At 29.6% G+C, this 25,091-nt stretch overlaps 1 protein-coding gene across 5 annotated transcripts in view; it reads right to left on the reverse strand.

Annotated features, from left to right (window-relative positions):
* Positions 1-3,140: 3,140 nt before the first annotated feature.
* Positions 3,141-25,091, reverse strand: part of LOC129951243 (probable G-protein coupled receptor 158) — a 73,054-nt gene continuing 51,103 nt past the window's right edge. For 2 of the 5 annotated variants that reach the window (XM_056063317.1, XM_056063316.1), the window contains 11 exons: positions 19,867-20,103; positions 19,631-19,809; positions 18,321-18,401; positions 17,876-18,221; positions 17,627-17,695; positions 15,560-15,961; positions 15,266-15,460; positions 10,369-10,547; positions 10,196-10,307; positions 9,758-9,778; positions 3,141-7,408 (listed from right to left, as the gene is read on the reverse strand). In XM_056063317.1, coding sequence (XP_055919292.1) covers positions 7,223-7,408; positions 9,758-9,778; positions 10,196-10,307; positions 10,369-10,547; positions 15,266-15,460; positions 15,560-15,961; positions 17,627-17,695; positions 17,876-18,221; positions 18,321-18,401; positions 19,631-19,809; positions 19,867-20,103 — 2,007 coding nt within the window. In that variant the 3' untranslated portion in view covers positions 3,141-7,222. The remainder of the gene's footprint in view (positions 7,409-9,757; positions 9,779-10,195; positions 10,308-10,368; positions 10,548-15,265; positions 15,461-15,559; positions 15,962-17,626; positions 17,696-17,875; positions 18,222-18,320; positions 18,402-19,630; positions 19,810-19,866; positions 20,104-25,091) is intronic. The other 3 variants (XM_056063319.1, XM_056063318.1, XM_056063320.1) reach the window with 3 other exon arrangements.

A 25,091-nucleotide genomic window follows, 5' to 3' on the forward strand; every position in this document is an offset into this window, starting at 1 on the left:
ATTGTGTTGCATTTCAGCAAGACATTTTAAAGTTTGAAAGTTGGTGTAAACGAAATGATCTTGACCTTAATCTGTCCAGCTGTTCTGTGTTAACTTACAGTCACTTGAAAAACATCAAAGAAATCAAATTATTAAGAGGCGTAGTATATTTGAAGAGAATCTTAACTTTATTTTACATGTTTAATACATTGTTATATAACTCTATGCTAGGTTTCCTTAAACGGAATTCTTCTGATTTAAGGACCCATACGCACTGAAAGTTATTTTTTGTTCACTTGTTAGACCATTACTGGAGTATTGTTCTGCCATTTGGAATCAGGATACTAAAAAGTTGATAACAAGAATTGAAAATATCCAAAAGAATTTTTTGAGATTTTCTTTAAGAAATCTTAGTTTAAATGTTTACTTAAAACTTGATTATAAATCTAGATGCCTTTTGTTAGAGATGCAAACTCTTGAATCAAGGCGTAGAATGTTTGGTGTTATGTTCCTTCGTGATATTCTTTCAAATGAAATTGATTGCAACTTTTTGCTTTCTCTGATTAATATTTATGCTCCTAGTCGATCTTTAAAAACTAGAAAATTCATATTTGAATATCAGCGTGAACCTATTTCCCACTGTTGTAGTACTATAATGAACTAGATATATATCTTACAAGAAATCAATTAAAAAATTCATTATTAACATTAATGTATAATAACTTCTCTTAATTGTTCCTATTTATGTAAATTAATATATTTATTAATATTTAATAATTACAACGAAATTGTGTATATTTTATAAGCAAATCTGTGGATTAAGTATTGTAGATTGGATAAATAAATAAACATTGTAGGCTATATGTAGACCAAAAAAAAATGGTACAATTTTTAATCAATTGTACAGAAATTTTAAAAATCTTGAAAAATATATTTTCTTTTTTTGTATTGCACTCATTCGAGAAGCTTTTGATTTGGCCTACAGGCAATATACCATAAAAATCCTACGCACTTCTATAAAAGCTATTACATTATGATCAAAAAACAGGAGTTATTAATCCGCAATTAGTAATCAATTTGAAATAAATCAATTCAAAAAACAAAATATTGTAATGAGTCACATATATATGTGAGAGTATAATTATAACTTGGTTTTTGTAATCTCGAGTTATTTGTATATTTCTGAAAAAAATCCCCCCAATAAATTCTATTTTTTTCTCACCTAATGGTCTTATTATTTAACACCTCAATAAAAAATATATTAAAAATTAACATTATCATAATAAACTAAAAATAATTATAACCCATTAGAGATAAGCTAAATGTATTAATTAAAAATGATTTGTGTGAATCGCAAATAGAAACCGAAATCTTTGAAAAAGAAATAAGTACATGCAGTAGAAACTTATTGGCAGTCATTTTTGATTAAGATCTTTTAGTCATTTTAACTGAATGAATTAAATAATATGAAGATCTTTTTTGCAATAAGTTCTGATCCTATCTTTTGACTCATGCAAATGGCCTGAGATAGTTCTTCTATTCTTTAAAATTATTACTATTTTTGAAGTTATAACGACAAAATCCAATTATCACTTGAATATTAGAAAGAATAGGAATGATTTTGATGTATTCAAGTAAACGAATATTGAAGAACATCCAAAAAAGCACGTATACGCCTGAGTGCACTCAATAAAATTAAATTATATGACTTGTTGGCTTGAGTTTACTTTTCAACATTGAAATTCTAACATTTTCATTCCCATTTTTGAAAAAAAACTTAACTATTTAACTGATTGGAAGTGTATGATTTTTGAATCTAGAGCCTCATATCGCTTAAGCCACTTAAATTGCACCTTTTCGATGGGTTTTTCATGGTCATAATTCAAATCCGAGGTTTTTGAGAAATAACTTTTTAAAATTCGAAAAAAAACACATAAGGCTCGAAAAAAACGCTTAAGGCTACCACAATTCAAGAAGTAGTTTTTTTTTAAATAAACTTCTAAATATTCAGTTGAATTATTTATAGTGTTTGATAAGATTTCCAAAAATATGCTTTAGTTGTTAAATTTCACGTGTCTCACATAAACCTTTTCTAAAACGCATTTCTTACAGAAAAAATGAAAATTGTTTGAAAGTAATTTTGTTTTTATAACGAATACGCCTTTAAAATCATACGTTTTAAATTATATATTGCAAAAATAATGTTGAAACGGGTATTTTCAACATTCAAGCAGGTAGTAAAATCGAAGTTCGGGTTTAAAATCACCTATAAGAATTAACTCTAAAACGTAAAAAAATAATTAATGAACCACAAAAGCGTTAAAATTAAAATTCCTCAAAATTTCATAGTCTAACAAAGACCCACAAGTCATAACTAATAAAAATTTTCAGAAACTTAAAAAGATTTTATAATGATTTGAATGAATAATGACTGTACCCAGAAGACAAAGATTTCTACTTTCAAAATTATCATACAATTTTATTGTTAAGGATTAAGTTGCGTCTTAACTTAGCTTCAAAAACCAAGTTTTCAATTGGCTTCGGTATATTTAAATAAGAATATTTTAAAAACCTGACTTTATAGAAAAAATTTAAGAAAAAATTCGATTTCGGGACAGATAAATACTTTAAAAAAGTATTGCTAATTGTGTTTTCGACAAAACACGTATTTATGTAGATCACAGTTACTAAAATAATAACATTTAATTGGTATGTAAGCTCTTCAATGTTGTTGTAGTATATTTTTATAATTTTAAAGAATCCACTTGCAAAAAACAAATTTTAAAATGTACTTACATTTTTTAAAGAAAAACACTAACGACAAAAATCTGATTTTATGTACATGTCAAGTTTTTATTGTTCCACATTAAGGTTGTTTTTTTTTTTGGTTTTCTTATTTTGTATTTAACAACATTTTATTATATATTATAATCATTATTTTGTATTCATATATATATATATAATATATTTTATTTTTTACATACGATTATCACACTTTTAAAATATTTTTTTCTCCATTTTTTTTTTAATTTTTTGTATTTTTTTCCTCAAACTGTGACATTTTTTTTAGTATAATTTTATATATAATATTCTTATAATAATGTATATAATATATATTTATACCCATATAAGATATTTTGTTTAAAAATACTTTACAAATATTTTTTTTCATTTATTTATTAATTTATTTTATTTTATTATTATTATTTAATTTATTATTAATGGATGTGTGCGTAAATGCATCAACTTCAATCGTCCGTGTTTCTTTTTCTTTTCTCTTTATTTTATTTTTGAAAACTCTCAACTCTATAAAATTTCAATTTTTTCTGCGAATTCGGGTGTTTTGATTTTGTTTATATATTTTTAATCTATTCGGACTCGATAGTGCTTATCTGGTGATTCAAGAAACTTCCTAACTAATTGTAACTAAACTATGCTCGTGCTGTATTTTCTTCTGGTTAAGGCTTTTTTTTATATTTTATTTCAATACAGTTTTTTTTCATGTTTTCAATTTGTTTATATATTTATTTCTAATTTAACAATTGTTTATTTATTGTTTTAAATTAACTAAAAAAATATATAACTAAAATAAAAAACTTTTTTCTAGTACCTAAATTGTATTCAAAACATAAATTTGAGGTGGGTATGATTTTTTACTCTTTTAGATTGCATAGGGTTTGAAAAAAAGAAATTCAAAGTACATTAATTTAAAAATGTTTAAGAAATTAGTTTTGTATATTTAATATATATATCTTGATAGAATGATTTAAGGGATTCCAGTATATTGACCCATATAACCTATTGGAAATATATTTAAGCATTTTAGTTCTAAGCATATTCAAAAGATTTATTAATAGAATTTTAAAATCTATCAGCTTAATAAAAAAATATAAAAATCAGAAAACAATTATGAAATTGAATTTGAGTGAACTTGTAGAGGTTATTTTTGTAAAATCGTTGAGATCGACGGACTTGTAAAAGGTTTTACTAAATCTTGGAGTAAAAAAACAAAATGTAGCATGTACTGATATTTCGAGAGCGATACCGGAGAACAGAACTGTGGCACAAAGGTCAAATTCAAATATAATCTGCCACAAATTAAATGGACGGATTGCTTTCTTTTAAAGACATGCACTTGAAAAAGAAACGTAACGAGTTTTAATTTTATCAATTATTTTATTAAATAACATTAAAAAAGGGTTAAGGTAGCACTAGAACAGTACCGGACTAAGTATAATGGAAGAAGAGTCTAATAAAAATTCGTATTTCGTTACTTTTTTGTCAATAAATAAAATAATTTAACGTAGGACTAAATTTTCTAATTTTCAAAACTTAGTTTTTTTCAGAGCAGGCTATCTTTTTTGTACCTATGAATAAAACAATAATCTACAATTATTTGTATAGTAACTGCTCAGCTTTATTTACTGAGAACTTACTCCTAGAAAATGCTTCATTTTAATTAATATGTTTGTCTCACTGGAGTTTATTTTAATAATGATTAAATTAATGTTGTATTTTTTTTGTTTGATATTTGCTTTTTTTTTGGATAGATGGTGGACCTCCTATGAACTCAATTATTATTAAGTTCGTTACCAACTTTTGTTTATTAACATTCGAGTAAAATCATAAAGCACTATTCACATGAGCACGACCAACGAATGAACGAATATTTGTCGATTTTGACATTTCTTTCACATGAGAGTTTTTAATTCGTCGCGAATGAAGTTTGACAAGGAGCCACAGGCAAACACCATTCACCACCGAAACCAAAACAAGAATGCTTTTTTTAGGTTAAGTGCTCGTGATTATTTTATTCGTTGCGAGTGTGGATAATGTGGAACGCGAATAAAGTTTGACAGTTCGTATCATCTACAATTTTTTCCGCGACGATTAATTTTGTTTTCTTAAATTTATTAATATATGATATTTAAAAGTAAAAGTATGCATCATAAATCAAATAGAAACTATATTGCTATCTTTTATTAAGAATTTGTGTGGAAATATGTCTTCAAACGTGTATAAACTCACATCTTGTAATTCATTCGTCGTTCGTTGGTCGCACTCATGTGAATACTACTTAAGAGTGATACATAGATACAAAATTTCCATTTAAAAAATATGTAACTTAAGATTATTTTTGATCCAAAGGAAGTTATTTTGATTTGCAGTTAAATGTTGTCTGTTATATTTTTATTTTTGAAATGTATAAGATTTGTAGATTTTATTTCTGACAAAGAAGCGAAAATATCTCAACAAGTAAATTGTTTCGTGTGAATTGCTTTTTAATTATTGCGCTTTATACATCCAAGTAATCTGTTGATTTACGAGTAGATGACCGACATTTGTTTTGCACGTTTGCAAACATTCTGTTTTTGATCCTTAAGGCCATATAAAAATTGCAATAAATTGTTTAAATTTCGTATCTACCATACTTTAATTCTGACACTAGCGTGGTGAATAAAATCAGACCGGATAAAAGTTAGTAAAATTTGACGTTGCTAAGTTGTCATCTTTGAATGCATTAATACGTTTTTTAATTAATATACATACATATAAAATTGAAAACTACATTTTTGGCAGCTTTCAATTGTGATACCTTATTCAACGATTTGGATTAGCTGTCCATGCAGACAGCTTTCAAAATATACAAATAATTTCCAGCTGCTCACAAAAAGAATGTGCAAACAAAAAATATGTTGAATCTGTCAACTGCACATATAAGTATACCAAACATTCTTGGAAAGCTTTGAAGTTTTTTTTGGATAAGCTGATCTTTTACACATAAAACACTAACAAAAAGGTATTCGTATGCCTTATGTATATGAGACTGAACGCAGCCATTTTATGTCTTTACTTTAACACTTTTTTTTGACAGATGTGAAAATAAGTTCTTGTTTAGATTGTATGAACAAAAGATCCATAATTTAAATTGTTTTGCAAATATTTAAGGCTGTTTCCATAGAATATAAATAACAATACACAATCAAATCAAAAGACGGGATTAAGATTCTTTAATTTTTTAAACAATTTATAAAAAATTAAGAAAACAATATTTTATTGGAATTTATGTTAATTTTATGGCAATTTCCACACAATTAAAATTTAAAAAAAGTACCTTTTAACTTCTGATTTGATTCAGCACTAAATGTCAAAAAATAATTTTGGTAGATAACTTAACGAACATTTTAACGAAAATTGACACACGGCCTTAAGTTTATACCAATTGAGAGAAATGTAAGGTGTAGTACCTACTTACATATATAGACTTGGAGAGTTTTAGAGGATCCGGAAATGGGAATACAAATACAATTTCTTAGATTTTTTTTAATTATTCCACTGTTAATAACCTAAAAGCTATGAATATGGGCTATTTTGGATTTTTGACATTTGATTCTATTGCTCGAATTTGATTTCTTTTAGGACATTTGAAGGGCAGTTTTATTTATGTAAATACCTAGTAATTTGTATTTTTAATATTTTCTGGATTATAGATTAATGTTGAATAGAGCTTAACAGAACAAACTTAATTTGTTTCGTTCTAATTAATTTTATAGAGCAGGCAATTTTTGCATACAAAACAAATACATCATACAAAAACTTTTCATATATTTTGTTTTCTTTTAATTATTACATTATCATTGTTTTAAAACTAAATTTTCTAAAAGTTTCTGGAATTTTTTTACACATTTGTTTAATTCATTAGAGTTTTTTTTTAAATATACATTTTCAATAGGTTTCTTTTTTTGTTTTTTAAAAGTTGGTTTGCTTAGCAATCATTTTATTAATATATTTTGTAATACACTAATAATTTTATTTCATTCATTTTCATTATGATTTTGTATTTCTTGTCTAAGTAATAGCGTTGATTATGATAAATTTAATATGTTTGTAAGAAGTAATGTTTTCTTTTTGTTTTAAATGTCTAAATGTTAAGTACACATGCATTAGATGTTTAATAACATTTAAATAAAAGTTGTATTTATTTTGTCCTCACTTAAAAGTAATAGTAAAAGTAAAGGTATATAATTTATGTATATATATATAATAATAATAATCTTGGAGAATTATTTGTTTTTTTCTTTTTTTTTGAAAAAGTTTACAAAATCAAGGAAAAGCTTAGTTAATTTTTTAATTTTGAAACTTATTCTGAACTATAGGTGGAACTTATTTATAGAGGTTTTATGTAAAATCAATTCCTCAATAATACGATACGACACACGACACGCGACACAATAGATTTGTCTCATTTTGTTGAATGTGAGACCATTGAGTGCGACAGCATCGAATGTGATAATCCAGAAATTTCAGCATAGGTGTCAGTGGGTCCTTCGGCACTGCAAACAGAATCCTCAGGTGTACGGGATGCCTCAGCTTCGGTGATTTCGACGTCTTGATGATGTTTGTTGCTGCGATGTTTTGCACTTAGCGCCTGAAATGAGATTGATTTGAGAAGATGTTAATATTTTATTTGACTTAATTCAATTAATTCGGGACTTTTTGCCATAACGTTGATTGTGCGTTAAAAAAAAGTGCCAACAAACTGACTGAAGCGTTGAAGCGATTTAATAGCGTTTTTTTATTTTTGAAGTATATTTTATAGCCAAAAGCTTGTATAAGCACCTGTAAGCATGCAAATTATGAGAAAAAAAACTATCTACAAAGTGCAAAGCGGTTTATAATTATGTAATAAAAATAACTAATATTTTGTATTCGATATGATTTTGCAATGTGTTATTTAGAGAGGCTATCCACGTCAGGGAAGGTAGAAGCAGGTATTTCAAAACATTTGTTTCTTATTTTTAGAGTTCAATAAATGCTGCAGTAGTGAAGTCTTAAGCGGGCTGTAGACACTCAAACATGGCACGAGTAAAATAAGTTCGTGTAAATTCGCAGACAGCGGGACAGATTGAGGATCAGACAACATAATATTGAGTCAATCGTTTTTGGGGAAACAGAGGTGCTTTTCTAATCCAAGTGACATCACACGAAGGTTTTAAGAACATATCAATAAAGTAAATAAGTGAGTTAACTAATCCGCAAATACTAAACCTTGGTTTGCCAAAGACGTAACAAAAATCCAACAACTCTTGCTATTGGTGACACCAAAACTTTTGGTTATTAAAACAACTAATTCGGCCTAAAGCGGACCGTACACACTCGTTCTCTATTCGAGTAAACTTGGTTTGAGTAAAATTCGTAGACAGTGAGACCTAGTCAAATACTGAGCATTTTTTGTTGGAACGATAGAGGTCGTTGAACGTAAGGCGTCACGTCTCACTTCAAAAATATCCAAATTTTTGTTCGATATTTTTGGCTCAAATTGTTGGTTAAATAGAACAGCGACGTTAATAATTAAACAAGTCTGAAAACGTGGCAAATTGAATGTCCGAGTCTCTACGATCTACTACACAGGTTAACAGGGTTTTCTTACTCGCAATAAAATTGCACTTCTCGAATTGGTTTTAATGGCCTTAATTGTAATCTGTCTACGAAATTAATGGATCACGTCAAGTTTTTGAGATATCACTTTTAAAAAGTGCGAAAAAAACTCTAATATAAGGTTTTCTTTGAGGCTATCTTAATTTAGTGAATGATTTTCTAAGTCTTTATTCCTTTTTTGCAATATTCAGTTAAAATATTTATACGTATGCAGTATTTCCTATAATATTCAAAAAATCTTCAGTTTTTGAAATATTTAAAAAAATATAAAAATAATTTTAAAAACTGGTATTTTTTAACTTGAACAAATATTTAAAAATGAAGTTAAAGTCTCGAAATTAGGACTAAAATTTAATTACAAAACTTACTTTTCGAAACCATAAAAGTATTACATTCAAGCTTTGCTCAAAAGGACATATAAAGACTTATAACATAACTAAGAGAATTTCCAAATACCAATTACAGATTCCTATCAACAAAAAATTTCCTAAGGTTTTCAATCAAGAAATGTCATTTTTCAATTAGCGTGTTTTTATTTATGTAATGTTTGACAAGTTTCTCAGAGAATGAAATACAAACAGAACTCACTACACATTCTCACTTAGCAAGCTTTGTATTCCATTACTTCGTTTTTGAATTGTTTAAGGTTTTTGAATGTAATAGTAAGAAGTTTTGTTTATATGTATTTCTGAAAATACAGCATTTCTCTGAAATCTTAGAAATATCTACATGTAAACAAACCAAATGACAGACATTTTTGAAAATTGTTATAAACAACCTCTCAAAAAACATCTAATGATTGGTTTCAAGGATAAAAATAAATGATTGCTTTATGAACCTGGTCCTTAATTGAGGATGTCAGAAAAATTCCCAAAAACTGTGGGAAATTTTATATTTCCTGACTTATTATCTTTACTTACTTTTAATTAAAATAATTTCTTTTGGAATATTAACAGAAACTAATGGTTTTATAAAAAAAAGGGGAAGTGGGCTATAATTGATAAATGTAAAAAAAGTGCAATAATTAAAAATATTAAAAGTTATACGAATCTCCTTAGCAGATAGCCTCATATAAACGTTTCATTAGGCTTGTGCAGGATCAATTTCATACTTAAGAGGACTCACACTAAAAATCAAAAAATGTCTTTTCTTTTCAATGTATTCTACCAATTTATTATAAATAATCAAAATTTTTACAGAGGTGATATTTGTATTTCTATTATTTGTTTACTTGAAGTTAGAAAAAAAAACTATTAAGTTTAAAAAAATATATCAAATATCAAAGCATTGCCAGCCATAAAAAACCCAATGATACTCATCAGCAGCTGTTAACTCTTACCTTATCCTTACTTCCTTTTTTCTAAAAGTGTAGCAATAAACATTAAAAATTTATAATTTAACAATTAACAAAAAAATTAAAAAATGTTCTTTTATAACAAAAAGAAAAAAATCGTAACTGAAAAATTAATTCAAGCTTTTCCAAAAAACGTTATATGTATATATGATGATTCAGAAATTATATTCTTCGCAAAAAGATATATGTAAACGTACGAGTATATATTATTTTCATTTCTAAATAAATAAAATTAAAGATTTAAGACTAAAATTTAACGAAACAACAAAGTTTGAACAAAGCCAAAATTTCAGTTCTTCAAAAAAAAAAACTAAACTTATATAATTTCGAACTTTAACCTTAACTTTTAATTTTCATCTTAATATTCGAAACAAAATGTATGGAAAAGTTTTTCTTCATTTTTGAGTATCTCAAAATCCTTACCTGTAATGAAAATCGTCGGTGTCCAGCTTTTCGTCCACCGCGTCTTTTACTTATATGCGGATTGTCCTGCCGCAGAGTTTTATTTTTTAGGATCTCAAGTTGTGTATACAGTCTGTGGGACAATTTATTAATATGTTTTTAAAATATTTGAAGATATTTATTTGAGTGCCAACCTTTTAAGTTCAGCTCGGATATCTTCGGGGCTCATTTCGGATATAGTTAGCTCTCCGATGTCTGGGTCGCCCAGGCAAAGACCGGCATAACCACCACCCAGGTGATGTCCAGTATCATGGGAACCCTTGAAAGCATCCACAGGTAAGCGTAATGATAGATCATGGGCAAGGGAACGTACCTGCAAGCTATGAAGATGCAACGAACACCGCAAACCACACAGACAGAAGGTAAACGGAAAAACGGAAAACAATTGGGGGTGGTGGGTTGTAGGTGGTTCATGGTTTTAGGGGTGGAAAATAAATCAAAAAAAGACAAAACAAAAAACACCACAGGACGAAAACAAAACTCAAAGTCATATTTAAGGGGAAAATTAAGAAGAAACGAACTCAAAAAAAAAAAGAAAAGAAAAACAAGGATATAGAAAAGAGGGTTGTGGTTTTCTTAATGCCGGATGAATTTAATTTTGTTTTTCTCTTTTCCTAATTAGTTGAAAAGTTTTTAAATTTTATTTTTCATTAGGTAAGCTTTTATTTTTGTATTTTTTTTGTTTTTTTTTCGTTTTTGAAATTTCTAAGCTTAAGCACCACAACCCTCGTTTTTTTTTGTTTTTGTTCAGCTTTTGTAAATGAAAATGTCTAAAAGTGTTTGGTGATGGTTTTTGAAGAAGGTATATCTATCTATTGATTGGTGTGACGGCAGTGGATGTTTCGTGCATGGGTGGAGATGTTTTGTGTTGTCTTTTTTATTTTATTTTGAGTGTGATTTTCTTTTTTTTTAATTTCAAACAAGGAGAGTGTAATCAAAAAATAATTAATTTGAAGGATATAGTATAAGAATATAAACAAACAAAAGGTTAAAATAAGAGAAATGTTTTGAAGAAATTCCTAACATTTATCTTTCAGAACTTTTCTACCATATAAAAAGTTATATCTAGGTTTTTAAGAGAGTATAATCACATCAGTTGGAAAAGAAGTATTATGCTATGCCATATATGGATATAATATAGAAGTATGAAATTAGGAAACAGATTTTTGTATTTTTCTATGTACAAAGCAGAAGATGATGACAAATAAAGGATAATCACAGCTACAAAATTTAAAAAGAATAAGGAATAAAATATATTTTATATAAGCATGCGAAGCATAGTATACAAGCAACAGTTAGTTTGATGTCCTTGGTTGTGTCGTGGCGGGCGGCGGCGAAAGCAAATTGAAAATTGATAGTTTGTTATTTTGCAGAATATCACTTCAATTTTGGAATTGTCTTAGGTCAACAGTGGTTTGTTTTGTTTCATTCAATGTCCTTTAAATAGTGTCATGACATAGAGAGGTTGCGTTAAAGAGACCTATAATAAAGTGTTATAAGACCATTAGTTTGTTGATGAAACATTAACTGCAGTTCAGTGTTGGAAAGAAAGTATTTTTCTAAAAAGTTGATTATTTTTTAGTTGACGTTTTAACATTGTAAGGATTGAACAGATTGTCAAATTTGTCCATATTGTTCGATCTGTCAGCACAAATTTGTTTTATTTGTCTACAATTTTGTGAACTTATATTGGCTGCGTTCAATCTCAGGTGGATTTTAAGATACCTTGTTGAACGAGTTGGATAGCTGTATTGAGATAGCTGTCAAAAAATAAAAACAACTTTCAGCTGTTCCCAAAAAGCAGAGAAACATTTAAGCTCCGAAGTCAAAATCGATCTTAATTCGAGGCAAACAGCTTCTTCATGTATGTATTATGTACAGAACATCCTCAAATATAGCTTCAACTTACATTGTGTATCTTAACAAATACAAAAAGCTGAAATCAATTTTCAAGTTTCTTGAAATTCAACCATGTGTTTAATCAGCTGTTCTGTCAGATACCTACATACCCCAGAAATTCTTGGATACCTTTGGATTCCTTTTTTGATATCTCAGCTGTTATTTTACACGTAAAACACTAACAAAGAGGTATCCGGATACCATACCTGTCTGAGATTGAACGCAGCCATTATATGAACGATATTTCCAGAAACGTCATTTTCAGCCTTTGACAGTTGTTGCTTATGAAATCTAAGAATTGTTGAAACTTTTTTTATTACTTATTATTATTTTTATAATATAGTTTTCTACGCTAAAACAAAATCAAGACAGTTGAAGATGAAATTGTAAGGCTTTGGAAAAAAATCTGACAACCGTGTGAACAAACAAAGATATTGGGTTATTGGGTTTTCTGAAAACTTTTGCAGCGAGATTGACAGAGCATGAGAATGAAATATGAACAGCATTCACTCTTCATTTTCACCTAACAATCAAAATAGCTTCACATTTATTTTCTTCCTTTTTAAATGGTGCGATAAGGAACACATAAGAAACAAAATCACCAAAATCTGTCTTTTGAAAGCAAAAATGAGAAATGTTATTTATGTTTCTAAGAATATGGAAAAATCTGAGATCTTGGAAACTTAAACTGGCCAAAAAAATGTTCGGTGTAAAATTAATCAGTAAACCATCTGAAAGTCCAATTTTTTGACATTGGAAAATCTAATCGTATTAGAAAATAATTTTTCGTTTAAATGTATTTGACTATGTGTCATCCATTGGCAGTTATTAGGTGTTCTTTTATCTGAACAAATCCTTAACTGTCAATTTCAAAATTGAGTTTCATTTTCTGTTCAGTGTGTTTACAGCTTTAAAGTTTAATACTTTTTTTTTATCAACAAACTCGAACAAAATACCAAGCGTTTTGATTAAAAACGAAATGAAATGTGAAGGGACTCCAAATTCTTAAAATAACTACAACATTTAATGGCGGAAACAAGTTTCTCTGGCAATGAAGGTAAGCTTTTGATAATTAAATAATTCAATAATTAATAATTACCACAATGAAAATCTGGAAAATGGAGTTAAGAAAACGGAAAATTATCAATTTCGTTTTCATCCGCTTTCTGTACTCAAGTAAACTAAGTTTTAAAATTAAGTTTTAATAACTTGAGATACCTTGCAAAATTATTTTGCTTATGATTTTTCTTACAAGTTTAAGTTAATTTATCGAAAGTCATTTATGTTTATGTGAGAACATTTTTGATAATTTTTAAGAATCTTACATTTGAAACAAATTCAACCAGCACCAACTTCTTTCACAGGAAACAGAACGCAATGTTTAATAATTTTGAATATTTATATTTATTAATACGCTAATAATGTAAAATTTAGATGGATACAAATCAGTGTTATTAAATAAGATGACAAATGTCTGAACACACTCATATCAATTCTTGCGAAAAGCACTGTCAAATTGTGTTTCCTTAGACTTTTTGACATATTTTTCAATCCACAGATATCTTATGGATTGATTCAGTAAAATGTGAAAGACATCTTAGATTATTTTACTAATTTTAAACAGTTTTAGCATTCAAACATATTTTTACATTGAATTATAGTTAAAAATAAATTAAAAAGAATTCTTTGTTTCTGACAGTTTCATTTCGTTTCCCAGATAATCTAGGCTTGTTTGTTTTTCATTTATGAACTGTTTGGACGCGTTCAGATGCACCGTTTAAAAAGTTGAATTTGTTTTTTATTAGCTACCACTTTTTCCAAAGATTTGGTTTAATCTGTTTTGTAAATTAAAGCAAGCAAGGTGAAAAAAAGAATAAGTTAAAATTACTACAATATTTTTCTAATAAACACAAATTTAGTATTTTACCAAAGCATGATTTCATTATAATGTTATATACAGTGAGTTGCAGCGTGCATACATTAAATTATACAACTTCATTCATTAAAAGGAAACATCACCAGATGGAACAAGCATTTCTCTGATTGGATAAACAAAATTGGAGGGAAAACCAATAAAAAAGATTTATAAATAAATTTTAAAAAAGGAAACTAAAATTATACCTCAAAATATATTATTATTTTAATGCAGTCATGGAGAATACAACAAAAGTTATTTGAAAAATATTTACTTGCAGCAACTTCATAGCTCGTCAAATGTTGTTCTTATAATATATTCAAAATACTTAATAAAATAATATTATAATATTAATATTTTTAATTCAAAATTATAAACAAAATTGATGGTTTGCTACAAAAATCGTTTCCATTTCAAAATTATTTTGTAAAATAATTGTTATATTTTTTTTTTCGAAAAATATTTTACTTAAATTTATAAACATTTCATAATTATATAAATATACCATGTGTATATAATTTCTTTTGGATTTTTTGACAATTTAGTCATGTTTGGTTAAACAAATATTATTGTATTTAGGATTGTTGTGTATTTTTATGTTGAAATATTCTTATAAACAATTGTGTTTTAAGTAAATTATTTAATAACTACTCTTGTTGTATTATGTGTGTCTAACTATGTCTTTAAAGTACCAGATCTGAACTGAGTTTTAGAAAAACTAATTTGCTTAAAAGATGCACCCTTTTTAACTCTAGGATTGTTTATGTCAAATTTAGTAGGAAATGAAAGAAAGTACTTGTTTTATAGAAACTTTCTTAAGCTAGTTTTGAATAATTTACTAATATATCCAGGTCGAACTACCAAAATACTAATTTGGCTTAATGGACTTAAATTGTCTTTTAAAAGAAAAACATTTTGGCAGAAAACGATTTAACATTGCATTAAAATTGTATACCGCATTTATATGTCAATGTGTCTTAAAAGTGCAGTGTTTTGTGTGTCTTTTAAAAAATATAAACTTTCAGTACAGTATGGTGCACCAACAATGACTAAATCGACAAAAATCTGAAGAAAATAAAATAATATCGCTTCAATAAAACACTCGTCCCAACAAGGACTTCTCACGAGAAAAAAAAAACATAAAAATCCATTTTTAAAGAACAAAACACAAACAAAAAATTACCAAAAAGGACAAAATTGTAAACTTATTATCTTACCTGTTTATGCTGATACCATATTTTTGGCACAAAAACCAGTCCTAGAGTGATTGTATTCGTAAGCTGGGACCGCAGGAAGAGCGCTAAGAGTATTGCTCCAGGACTTAGTTCGGGTAGATAAATTACCCGTGCAATATAAAAAGTAGACGATACTGTAAACTCTAATAGTAATGAAGCAACGAGAAACTGCCTTTCCTGAAATTATTTTCAAATACACAAAAATATTCAAAATACGTTTAGTAGCTTGATTTTGTGATTATCTCTTTCAAAGCAAAAGATTTATTGAATTCTTACCCTAAATTGCGTATTTGCATTTCGACTAGCCACCGCTAAATTTAATCCAAAACATAATATTAAAATTTCACTTATTTGCGTTACATATTCCCATTTGAGAGGATGACATGTATTTGTTCGAATCTCACGCAATCCATCTAGATGAGCTGTTTCAATTAGGTCTAGAGATGAGGCTGTAAATGCAGCCATATAACAAGTCACCGCAAATACCATTGTTCCAAGATATTTCAATAAATCAACATCTCGCAAAACCCATCTGTGGGCTTTTCGAGTTCGAAAATCTACCAAATGTCTATAAAGCTTTAGTATTATTGCACCGTAACATGTAATGAAACCCAATTCACGTAACCAGGGCTCCAGAAGACATCGTTCCGTTGATGCTTGAAAGAAGTGTAGTGCAACCTTAAATTTAAAAATAATAAACATACATGTTTACAATAACTTCATTTTATTTTAAAAACAAATTAAAAAGCTTTAAAAAGAGAGAAAAACTTTTAAAATCCTATTGTTAAGGGCCCAGTATCTTCTAATTACCAAATTTTTAAATATTTAGCAATTATTTTGCTATTTGAAAATTATTTTCTTGGGCATCTAAACACTTCTTAAAAGTGACAGCCCAAAAACAAAAACAAACCCTAATTTTAGGATGACATATAGGCGCTGGAAAAGTGACAAGAGTCACAGTTTTATTTTTACTTCAAAATCGTGTTTTATTTTATTAAATCAAATCGAAAGTTATAGACGTAATTTGCTTTGAGAGTAAAACTCTTAACACAACCAATTTCAATCGTAGGAGATGATGCAAAATGAATAACAAATGGATACGCGGAAGTTGTTGTTCTGTCATAGAAAGTAAACTTTGTGATAAAAGATGTTGTATTTTTAAATACAAAAAATATTTTGTTTAAATATATTTTTATGAAAAATATCTATTACCATATTCTAATTCCAAAAGCTCATTTCACTAAAGGTAGTTTATATGTCATACTGAAGGATTATTTTATAACCTAAATAAAACTGTCGTTTGACAGCTGAAACGTCAAAAATCAAAAATGGTAAAATATACCTGATGATTTGATACTTTAATGCATTTCAACACGAAATATGCGTCCAGCAAATGTTCACAGGCTTTGTTCTTAAAGTGTTCAGCATACTCTGAAGACTCAGAACTTAGGGCTCTGAACTCAAAAACTAAAACCCCTATCAGTATACCAAGTTAAAATTTTAAGATTTCCTTTAAATCACAAATATTCACTGGACCTTTTGTGAAACGGCTAACTGTCAATTGTTCATAAAACTTAAAAGCTTTCAGCGATCCGTCATTTGAGAAATTATTTTCGATTTAACCTCAATTTCTAAAGTTCGTGCCGTGTGGAAACATTTTCAACACCTAGGAATAGTAACCTAGTATCGATTTTGGCAAAGGCACTTAACCATATTGCCTGTGATGCGGAATGGGGGTAAATTGTAAAATGTGGTGAAAGCTGCAAAAAAAAAACACTATCATAACTATTTGGGGCTGTGGACTTTTCCACCAAAAAATACAAATCCTCTGCCAGGAATTTCGATCGAAACGTGTATAAAAACGTGAACGAACGAATTGAGTTTCAGAATATTGGGTTTGTCTCTATTTTAAAACACATCAGAAACTGTTGCACATTTTGGTATCATATAACGGCCACAGAGTAGACAGTAACTTAAATCAATTTCTGCCATTAAGAAAAACTGCCACATGAACATGCAACTTTAACAATTCAATTTATTTTAACGATAAGACCATGCTATGAATAGTTTTAACTTTTATTTGTTTTAATACATATTAAGTGTTTTCCTGAAGAAGCGCTATTTTCGGATGCCTTGGTTTTTATAAGTTTTATGTCTTTCTAACATAAAAGTCACTTTAAGTGCCCTATTAAACCCACTTATCGCCCTTTCAGCTACCATTTATAGTGTGATGCCTTGATCAAAGATTGATTTTTGTTTTTTCTTGTATTTAAGAAGGATAAAGGATGAACAAAAATAAAAAAGAAAACATTGATTAACTTCTTCGTCATAAATGAAACTTACCGATGCATAGAGCAGAATGATTCCCAGAAGTATGGTTTCCAACACGGTCCACATTCCTGACGCAATAGCCTGGAAGTAATAAAAGAAGCCAAACGAGATACTTTAATATTGCCAATATTAGGAACATCACCGCTTCCATATCTACATATATCGAATCGACAGGAGCGCACATAATATTTTGCCACCAAACGCTACGAGTCGACTGCCAATATATACAAAATATAGAAACACATCAGTGGAAGAGCATACCTTGCATTTCCTGTGCTGGAAAACTGCAACTGCCAACACGAGACAGCAGAGGATGCATGAGCCCAACATGGATCCCACAGTAATGCGCAACAGATTTTCCATAGATATTGTCTCTTGAGGCTCCCCCAACAAGCAAACACCATTTTGGTCGCATGCGGTGCAGCCACCAGGGCAAGGGATGCACGATAAATTGTCGTAGTCTGAGTTTTCCACCTTTTCAGCTGGGAAACCTTGCAGGGTGGAATTGGGAAGATAGTAGGAATCCTTGCATATGCAAGTGTAGCCATCACGTGTCGTCGATGGCTTCTCTTCAGTCAGCAAACAGAAGGTTGTGTTGCGGTCACAGCTGTGGGTTATGTAGATATATGAGAGTCAATTGAGGTGAGTCGTGGAAGTTTGAGGTGATGGGGATGATGAGGATGAAGAAAGCCTGTATGCTACTCACCCATGACGGCGGCCAAAAATCTCCTCCAGAGCATCATTACAAAGGTCCACATCGGCGGCAATAAACGCAGCTGCCACAATTCTGTGGAATTAATTGAAGCATAAGCGTTAGAGTTAGCGTTACGTTGCGGGGTTATTCAAGTTCAAAATGATGATAGTTTGGGTTTTGTGGGAGTTCGTTGCCAAAGGGCACACATGTATTAATATAAGGAATGTCATGACTCGAGGTACTTGTAAAGGGTGTACATTTTTGGTGGCAACACTGCTTAAAGTGTCGGCCATTTTGTCATCTGTCAAGTGATTTATTTTTAGTTTGGCTTGGTATTTAAACATTGAATAGACTGACGCTAAAAATCGAGGTTCTGTTTGAAATACAAAATACACGAAATTTGTTTAGCCATCAAGCTAAATTAATGTTAAACTTTCACCCAGAACGTGCCACCATTTATTTTTTGAAGAAAACGTTTGGTAACCCCAATTTTTCAGGTTACAGCGATGTGAACCAAGTTCGTGAAATCATTTATCTATTTTCTTTCGGTAAATTTTAAGAAACAATTAACAATTTGGGGACAACATTCTCCGTGTTATTTTCAAAATACAGACATAAAAGTTCAAAAAAGTCGAGAATGATTGTCATACACCAGAAATCATATTAAAATTAAATTGCCTAAAAATAATCTCTTGAATAAAGAAAATTTAGTGTCAATTTAAGAAAATCATCTTTGTTTTATTCCATTTCAAAACATCTGAAAAAACATCCATTATTTATAAGCATAATAGGAAAATGTAATTTTAACGAAATCTATTGGTGAAGTGAAGACTTCAGAAGAGCAAAGAAAATTTACAGATGAAGAAATATTTATTAAACACGTCATCGCCATTACCAATCCTTTAGGAAATCAAAACGAACTTAATCAAAGTTATGATGGACGTGTACATTGTCCAAAAGTCCGCATGCATGCGATTGCAGAGAATATAGTTTTGACATTAGGTAAGACTGAGTGTGTATTTTAATTAGCAGTGATTTAATGAAGTAACAAGAATGTTCACTGTAAATACATGACGGACTACACATCAGAGCGAGTTCTTTAATTGAATTACTTAATTGCAAATCGATTGCAGTTTGGGGATTTGATTTGGTGCGAATGCACTAAGGGGCCTTAATTATTTATCAAAGACATACATATGTCAACATAACGGTTTGATGGATTAATGTAGTTGATAATTTTACAAATGGTGTGATTTGGAAATGACATCTGTCATTTTTCCATGAAAATTCCTTAAAAATGAAATAGAATTTTTCATACTCACTTGATTCTTGACTCTGTAAATGATATCCTAAATGGCCAAAGCCATCGTCCTTTGAGTAAATTACAATCCTTAAACGGTGCACTCCATTCTTGGGAGCCATCTGTGCTATTCCAAGCCATTCCTAGTTCACGCCAATAGTTCCCCAGAAATGACTTATTGTGAACTTCTTGCGGTGGTATCTAATACAAAAAAAAGTTGTATTTACACTGACAGAAAGAAGAAAACCAAAAACTTACCGTAACATTATCGCGAAATTTCACCACAACCGTATGAATATTTGGGGCAGCTATGGCAAATGCCAGTAGGTTTTCATCCTGTTGGAGGGCATCAGTTGCCAAGCTACTAGCACGTCTTCGCACCTCATCTTTCAACTGGTCGTTTATGTTCTGTTCCGAACTGGCTGGGAATTTCAGCGATAAGAATTCACTAAATTCTCGGGCAGCATCTTCAACAATGTCGGTGACATCATAAAACTAAACGTTCGAAGCGAAGTAAAAGAAAAATATTTGTATAAAAGGAAATGAAATAAAGTTCTAAAAAAATGAGATTCGTCATTAATTTCCATTGATCTCTCAATAAAACGTGTGTTCAGCGGTAAATGTCTGGGATGGCGAGGATCTAAAGTTTTATTTGAATTTGAATAAGATAACTGCATGATTAAATTATGAACTTTTTTTTAGAAAGAAAAAAAAATTTTAAAAGCTTTTACGTTCGTTTTCCTATAGACTGTTCTCCGAACGTGTATAGCTGTCATGCTTGTAGCCAGGTTCAATTCTATAGCCATTTTTTTTAAACCTGTCATAAAAATGACAATACAATAATCATAAAGTTTTCTACCAATTCAAATATTTGACGCTTGGTTTGAAATTTGTCATTTTAAAAAGGATTTTTTAAAGATAATTTTCTTGGAAAATAGTGCTAATTATCTGCAAAACTATTCTATGTATGATTTGATTTTTTAGAATCAAAATGAACAGTAGTTACTACAGCTGTCAAATATTTCAAAGCAAAGTAATTCATTTGATTCGCATTATATTTTTACAAAATTAACAACATTTTCAGTAACTATTATGCATTTATTTTTTCTATTTTTCCATCTCTATTTTAATTTATCAAATCAAAGAAAAAACAAAATGCGATCTTCTTTCTGTCTATATAAATATTCACCAATTTTATTCACCACGATAGCTGGTGTCAAAATTCAATCATGGTAGAAAACTAAAGCTATACATCCACGACTTACGGTCTTATAGAATAGTTGCGTAACTAAATTTTAGGATGAAAAATGTGGTGTTCTAAATTTGTTGGCAATTATCTGTCACTAAGGAGCTGAATATGACTGACGTTTCAGTTTTCATTCAATTTCATTTGTTGGCAATTATCTGTCATTAAGGAGCTGAATATGACTGACGTTTCAGTATCTTACAAAATTTGTATCCAACCAAAAGAATCACCATATTACCATTTGTTAGATGTCCAATAAAGTCGCAAAACATGAATTTTTCGTTTAAGGTTAGGTAATGTACAAATGTTACAAATTACCATCAAAAGTGCTAAAAGCCTCAGTGATTATTTGTCTTTCAAATTGGACCATAAAGTAACACCAAACAAAATCCTGTCGTGTTTTCTAAAAATAAAGGCATGGTTTGTTAACTATAACAAATAATATTAGTCCCAAAATGCCAACAAAATTATGACACACTCCCTAACTGTTCATGCACGCAGAAAAATGATATTTGTAAACGTACGAGTAGGTATATACCTCTGTACGAATAAGCACCTAGCTCTCAATTAGAAAAGCGGATGGTTTGTGGAATTTTTCCCCATAATAGTTATGCATTGCAGTCACGCAATTTTCTGTCAGGAACGTCTGTTATCTTCCATCAGAAGATTTTATTTTTTCTGCACAAAACAAAAATAAAAACTCTCTCTGTATTTCTAAAGGAATTTCTATTTTTCCTTGACGTGGTTGAAGGATTATTTACCCCCCGATGACGTCAGTCAGAGTTGCTAAAGGGCACCACATCATCATGTGTCTCTCGAATCAGTTTACCTATTTATTTATATTTTTTTTTTGTTCTGTCTTCTGTTTTTAAACAGCGCCAACGTTGCGCGTATGTACTATATACGTTACGTATTGTGTTATGTGGAAAATATTAAGTACAATGTGTTGTGTGAGATGATGGCAAAAGGTGGCGCTGATGTTGGTGGGTGGATAAATTGATGTTAGTATGTAGACAAAGCAGAAACAGGACATCCTCTTTGTGGCCTAAGGATGCCGTGATAATTTATTGTCGTGTTTACTTAAAAATAGCATCATAGTGGAAAAAATAGCACAGCTAAAATAAGGTAGTCATGATGAAGATGATGATGATGATCATCATCATCATGGATATAGGAGGGCTGATATGTGGACTTGATTAATCGCAAAGTCAAATGAAAATAAAACACTTTACAAAACAAAGTAGGTACGTACCTTTATGTATGAAGAGATGGTTACCATGCATAATGGATTTGAATTACTTGTCATGTAATATGTGTTAGATGAAAATTAACCCTGTCATCAATTTAAAGTATCAAAATCCTTGCTTTTTTGCACAGTTTTCAACTTTTGTTTGTGGGTTTTATTTTTGTTGTTAGGTGTGAAATTTAATGCGGACACGTTTTCAACTCACACAAATTGATATTGTATAACACCGAACGTATGGCAACCATATCCATACTTCCTTACCGACAACGTTTATGTTTGCGTGTAAACTGATTATCCTATATACAGCTTGTGCTAAGAAGTTGTTTCATGGGTTAAAGGCACCTTAAAACCTACGTACAAGTAAACCATTACCAAATTAACCACGAAAACCTATTAAAGATTATATTTTTTTCTTCGTATTAAGCATCAATTCTGCGATAAAAATACTGGATGCTGCTGTCGTTAAAGCTGAAGCTAACATTGTTTGTACCAAAAAAAACCGAACCATCACTTTCGTATATTTTCCGCCTTCAAAATTCAATTACTAATAACATTCACATAATTAAGTTGTTCTATTAAAACCAAAAGACTTCGTGTAATGTATGTCATAATATTGCGACGACACGGAGCAGCGGTGGAGCATCAGCCATCATCTCATCACACGCGGAGCACTCCCAATAGGACACACATTATACGAAAATCCACAAAATTAACAAGTTAATTATAATTATTTTTTGTGGGACTCGGGGTGCACGTTATATTCTAGATATGGTATAACACACGATGCTATGCTAAATTTCCGCTTGGAAAGATGAATAAATAATTAAGTTTAATGGAGAAACCAGAGTGATTGTTGTTAGCAATATTTATGTACCTATATCCACGGACCTACCCCCAACTAACTATACAAATAGGGGTTGGAAGTACAAAAAAAAAAAAAAAAAAAATACTAGAACACGGTAAGAGCATTTTAAACATATTATAAAGGTTATAGTATAGAAGACTTGTGACACTTTTGAGGTGGTTTTGTTGAGCTTTTTTTTGGTTTTTTTGAGTAAGGATGTAAATAGAGGGGCAGAATATTTTATAAATTTTTCAATAAACATCTGAACTTTCTTCAATTTAATAAGAACTATCGTTTGTTTCATACTTAAGATTAATGATTTGCAGAAAAACGCCTCCTTTGTAACACGTTTGGTTGATCGTAGCATGCTAACGTTTTAATGCAAAAGTGGACATTGCGAAATTTTAAACACTAAATTTTAAGCTATCGTAATTTGTATAACTTTTATAACTTTTGTTTCACAGGTAATAACACCAAAAATGTTTCTCATGTTTTTTAAAGAAGCAAAATAGAAATGTTGGTTGGTCTTAAATATCTCACGAATTGATAATGTTGTTCTTATAATAATAAGCGCACACTCAAGTTGAATTCCTAAATATTGCAATGGCTGAGTAAAACAGAGTGTGGTAAGGCATTCCACATTCGTGTAGTACGTCTAAAGAAAGAATCTCTGCAATTGACAGTACGACCGAAGTAGGTTAAATTGTTTAAGGGGAGGACTGGAGCTTGCTGAAATGTTAGTTAATTAAATTAATTTAAAAAAAAAATCCAGTGAAAACTTTTTGTACATCAAAATAAATTAAAAAAATCAGATCGAATATTTTTGAAACCATTTAAGACTGATTTCATACTGCAACAAATTAAGTTTTCGAAACCTGGTAAATTGTTTTTACGGAAAATGAAAACCTACAACAAAAGGGACTTTAAAAAAAATTGTTCTTAGAATCAAAATCTATGACAGCAAATAAAGATATTAATGTAACCCTTATTTTATTTTTATTCAGACAACTTTTATGAAAATTCATTGACAGGTTGATTCTCAAAGCAAGAATCCAAACAAATTCTATTTGAATTTATGGCTATATAATTTTTGGTGCAGGGAATTAACTTCACGGGAACTTCCTTCACATGGGAACTAACTTCACTACTAGTGGGAATTAATTTAAGCTTTTTTTGGTGAAGTTATTACCCATTGAAGGTGGGAGATAATTTCACTTTTTTTGTGGGAATGAATTTCACTTTCATGTGAAGTTAACATAAGTCAAACAAAATAATAAGTCAAAAATTCATTACCTAATATAGAAAATATACTACAAGTTTTTCTTTTAACAGTATACAGTTGTCGAATTTTGTACAATTTGCTTGCAAATTGGACACAAAATCAATTTAACATAAGGAAAAATTGTATGAAGAAAGTAATAAAAGGATATACATATATAAACTAAAAGAAAATCCATGTTGACGATCAGATATGGAGACTGAAAAAAATTTTAAGCCATTTCGAAATTTGATAATTGTCTAGAATAGCTACTTTTGCTAAAAACATAGACAAAAAATTCTTAAAATAGCCAAATCGGTGTATTTTTTCGTAAACTTAAAAAATCGAGGGCTGTTAGTACTCCGTGCTATCAATCCAAAAAAACTTGTTTTAGGCTCCAATTTCAAAAATTTCAATCGAGCAACAAGTATCTGTCATTTTTCAACTTTTTTAATTAATAACAAAAAAAATTGTTGCAAAATCGTACACGAATGCGTTGTGATTCTTTCATAACTGTGAGCCATATTTGTTTTTTATTGTTGGGAATTTCTTTGATTTTAGTGCTCAAATGCAAAAGTTCTTTGCATATACCCAAACTCGCACCCGCCCCAAATCCTATAGTGATCCCAAGCAGGGGGTTTGCAGGGGGCCAGCATGTCCCCTTACATACCGTGCTATCAATTCAAAAAAAAACTTTTTAGCAAAAGTAGCTATTCTAGACAATAAATCAACCATTTTTGGGTGATTTGTATGTAAAACAGTGAACTTTAACAATTCGGCGTTGTTTCCATTATTTTTTTGGCCTTATTTCTTTTTATAAATCAAAATAACCCCAAATTGGTTTTATTTCGTTTTGAATAACGAAATAAGGCACCAATTTAACGCTTGA

This window comes from Eupeodes corollae, chromosome 3 (assembly GCF_945859685.1).
Source record: "Eupeodes corollae chromosome 3, idEupCoro1.1, whole genome shotgun sequence".
NCBI classification, from domain to species: Eukaryota; Metazoa; Arthropoda; class Insecta; order Diptera; family Syrphidae; genus Eupeodes; species Eupeodes corollae.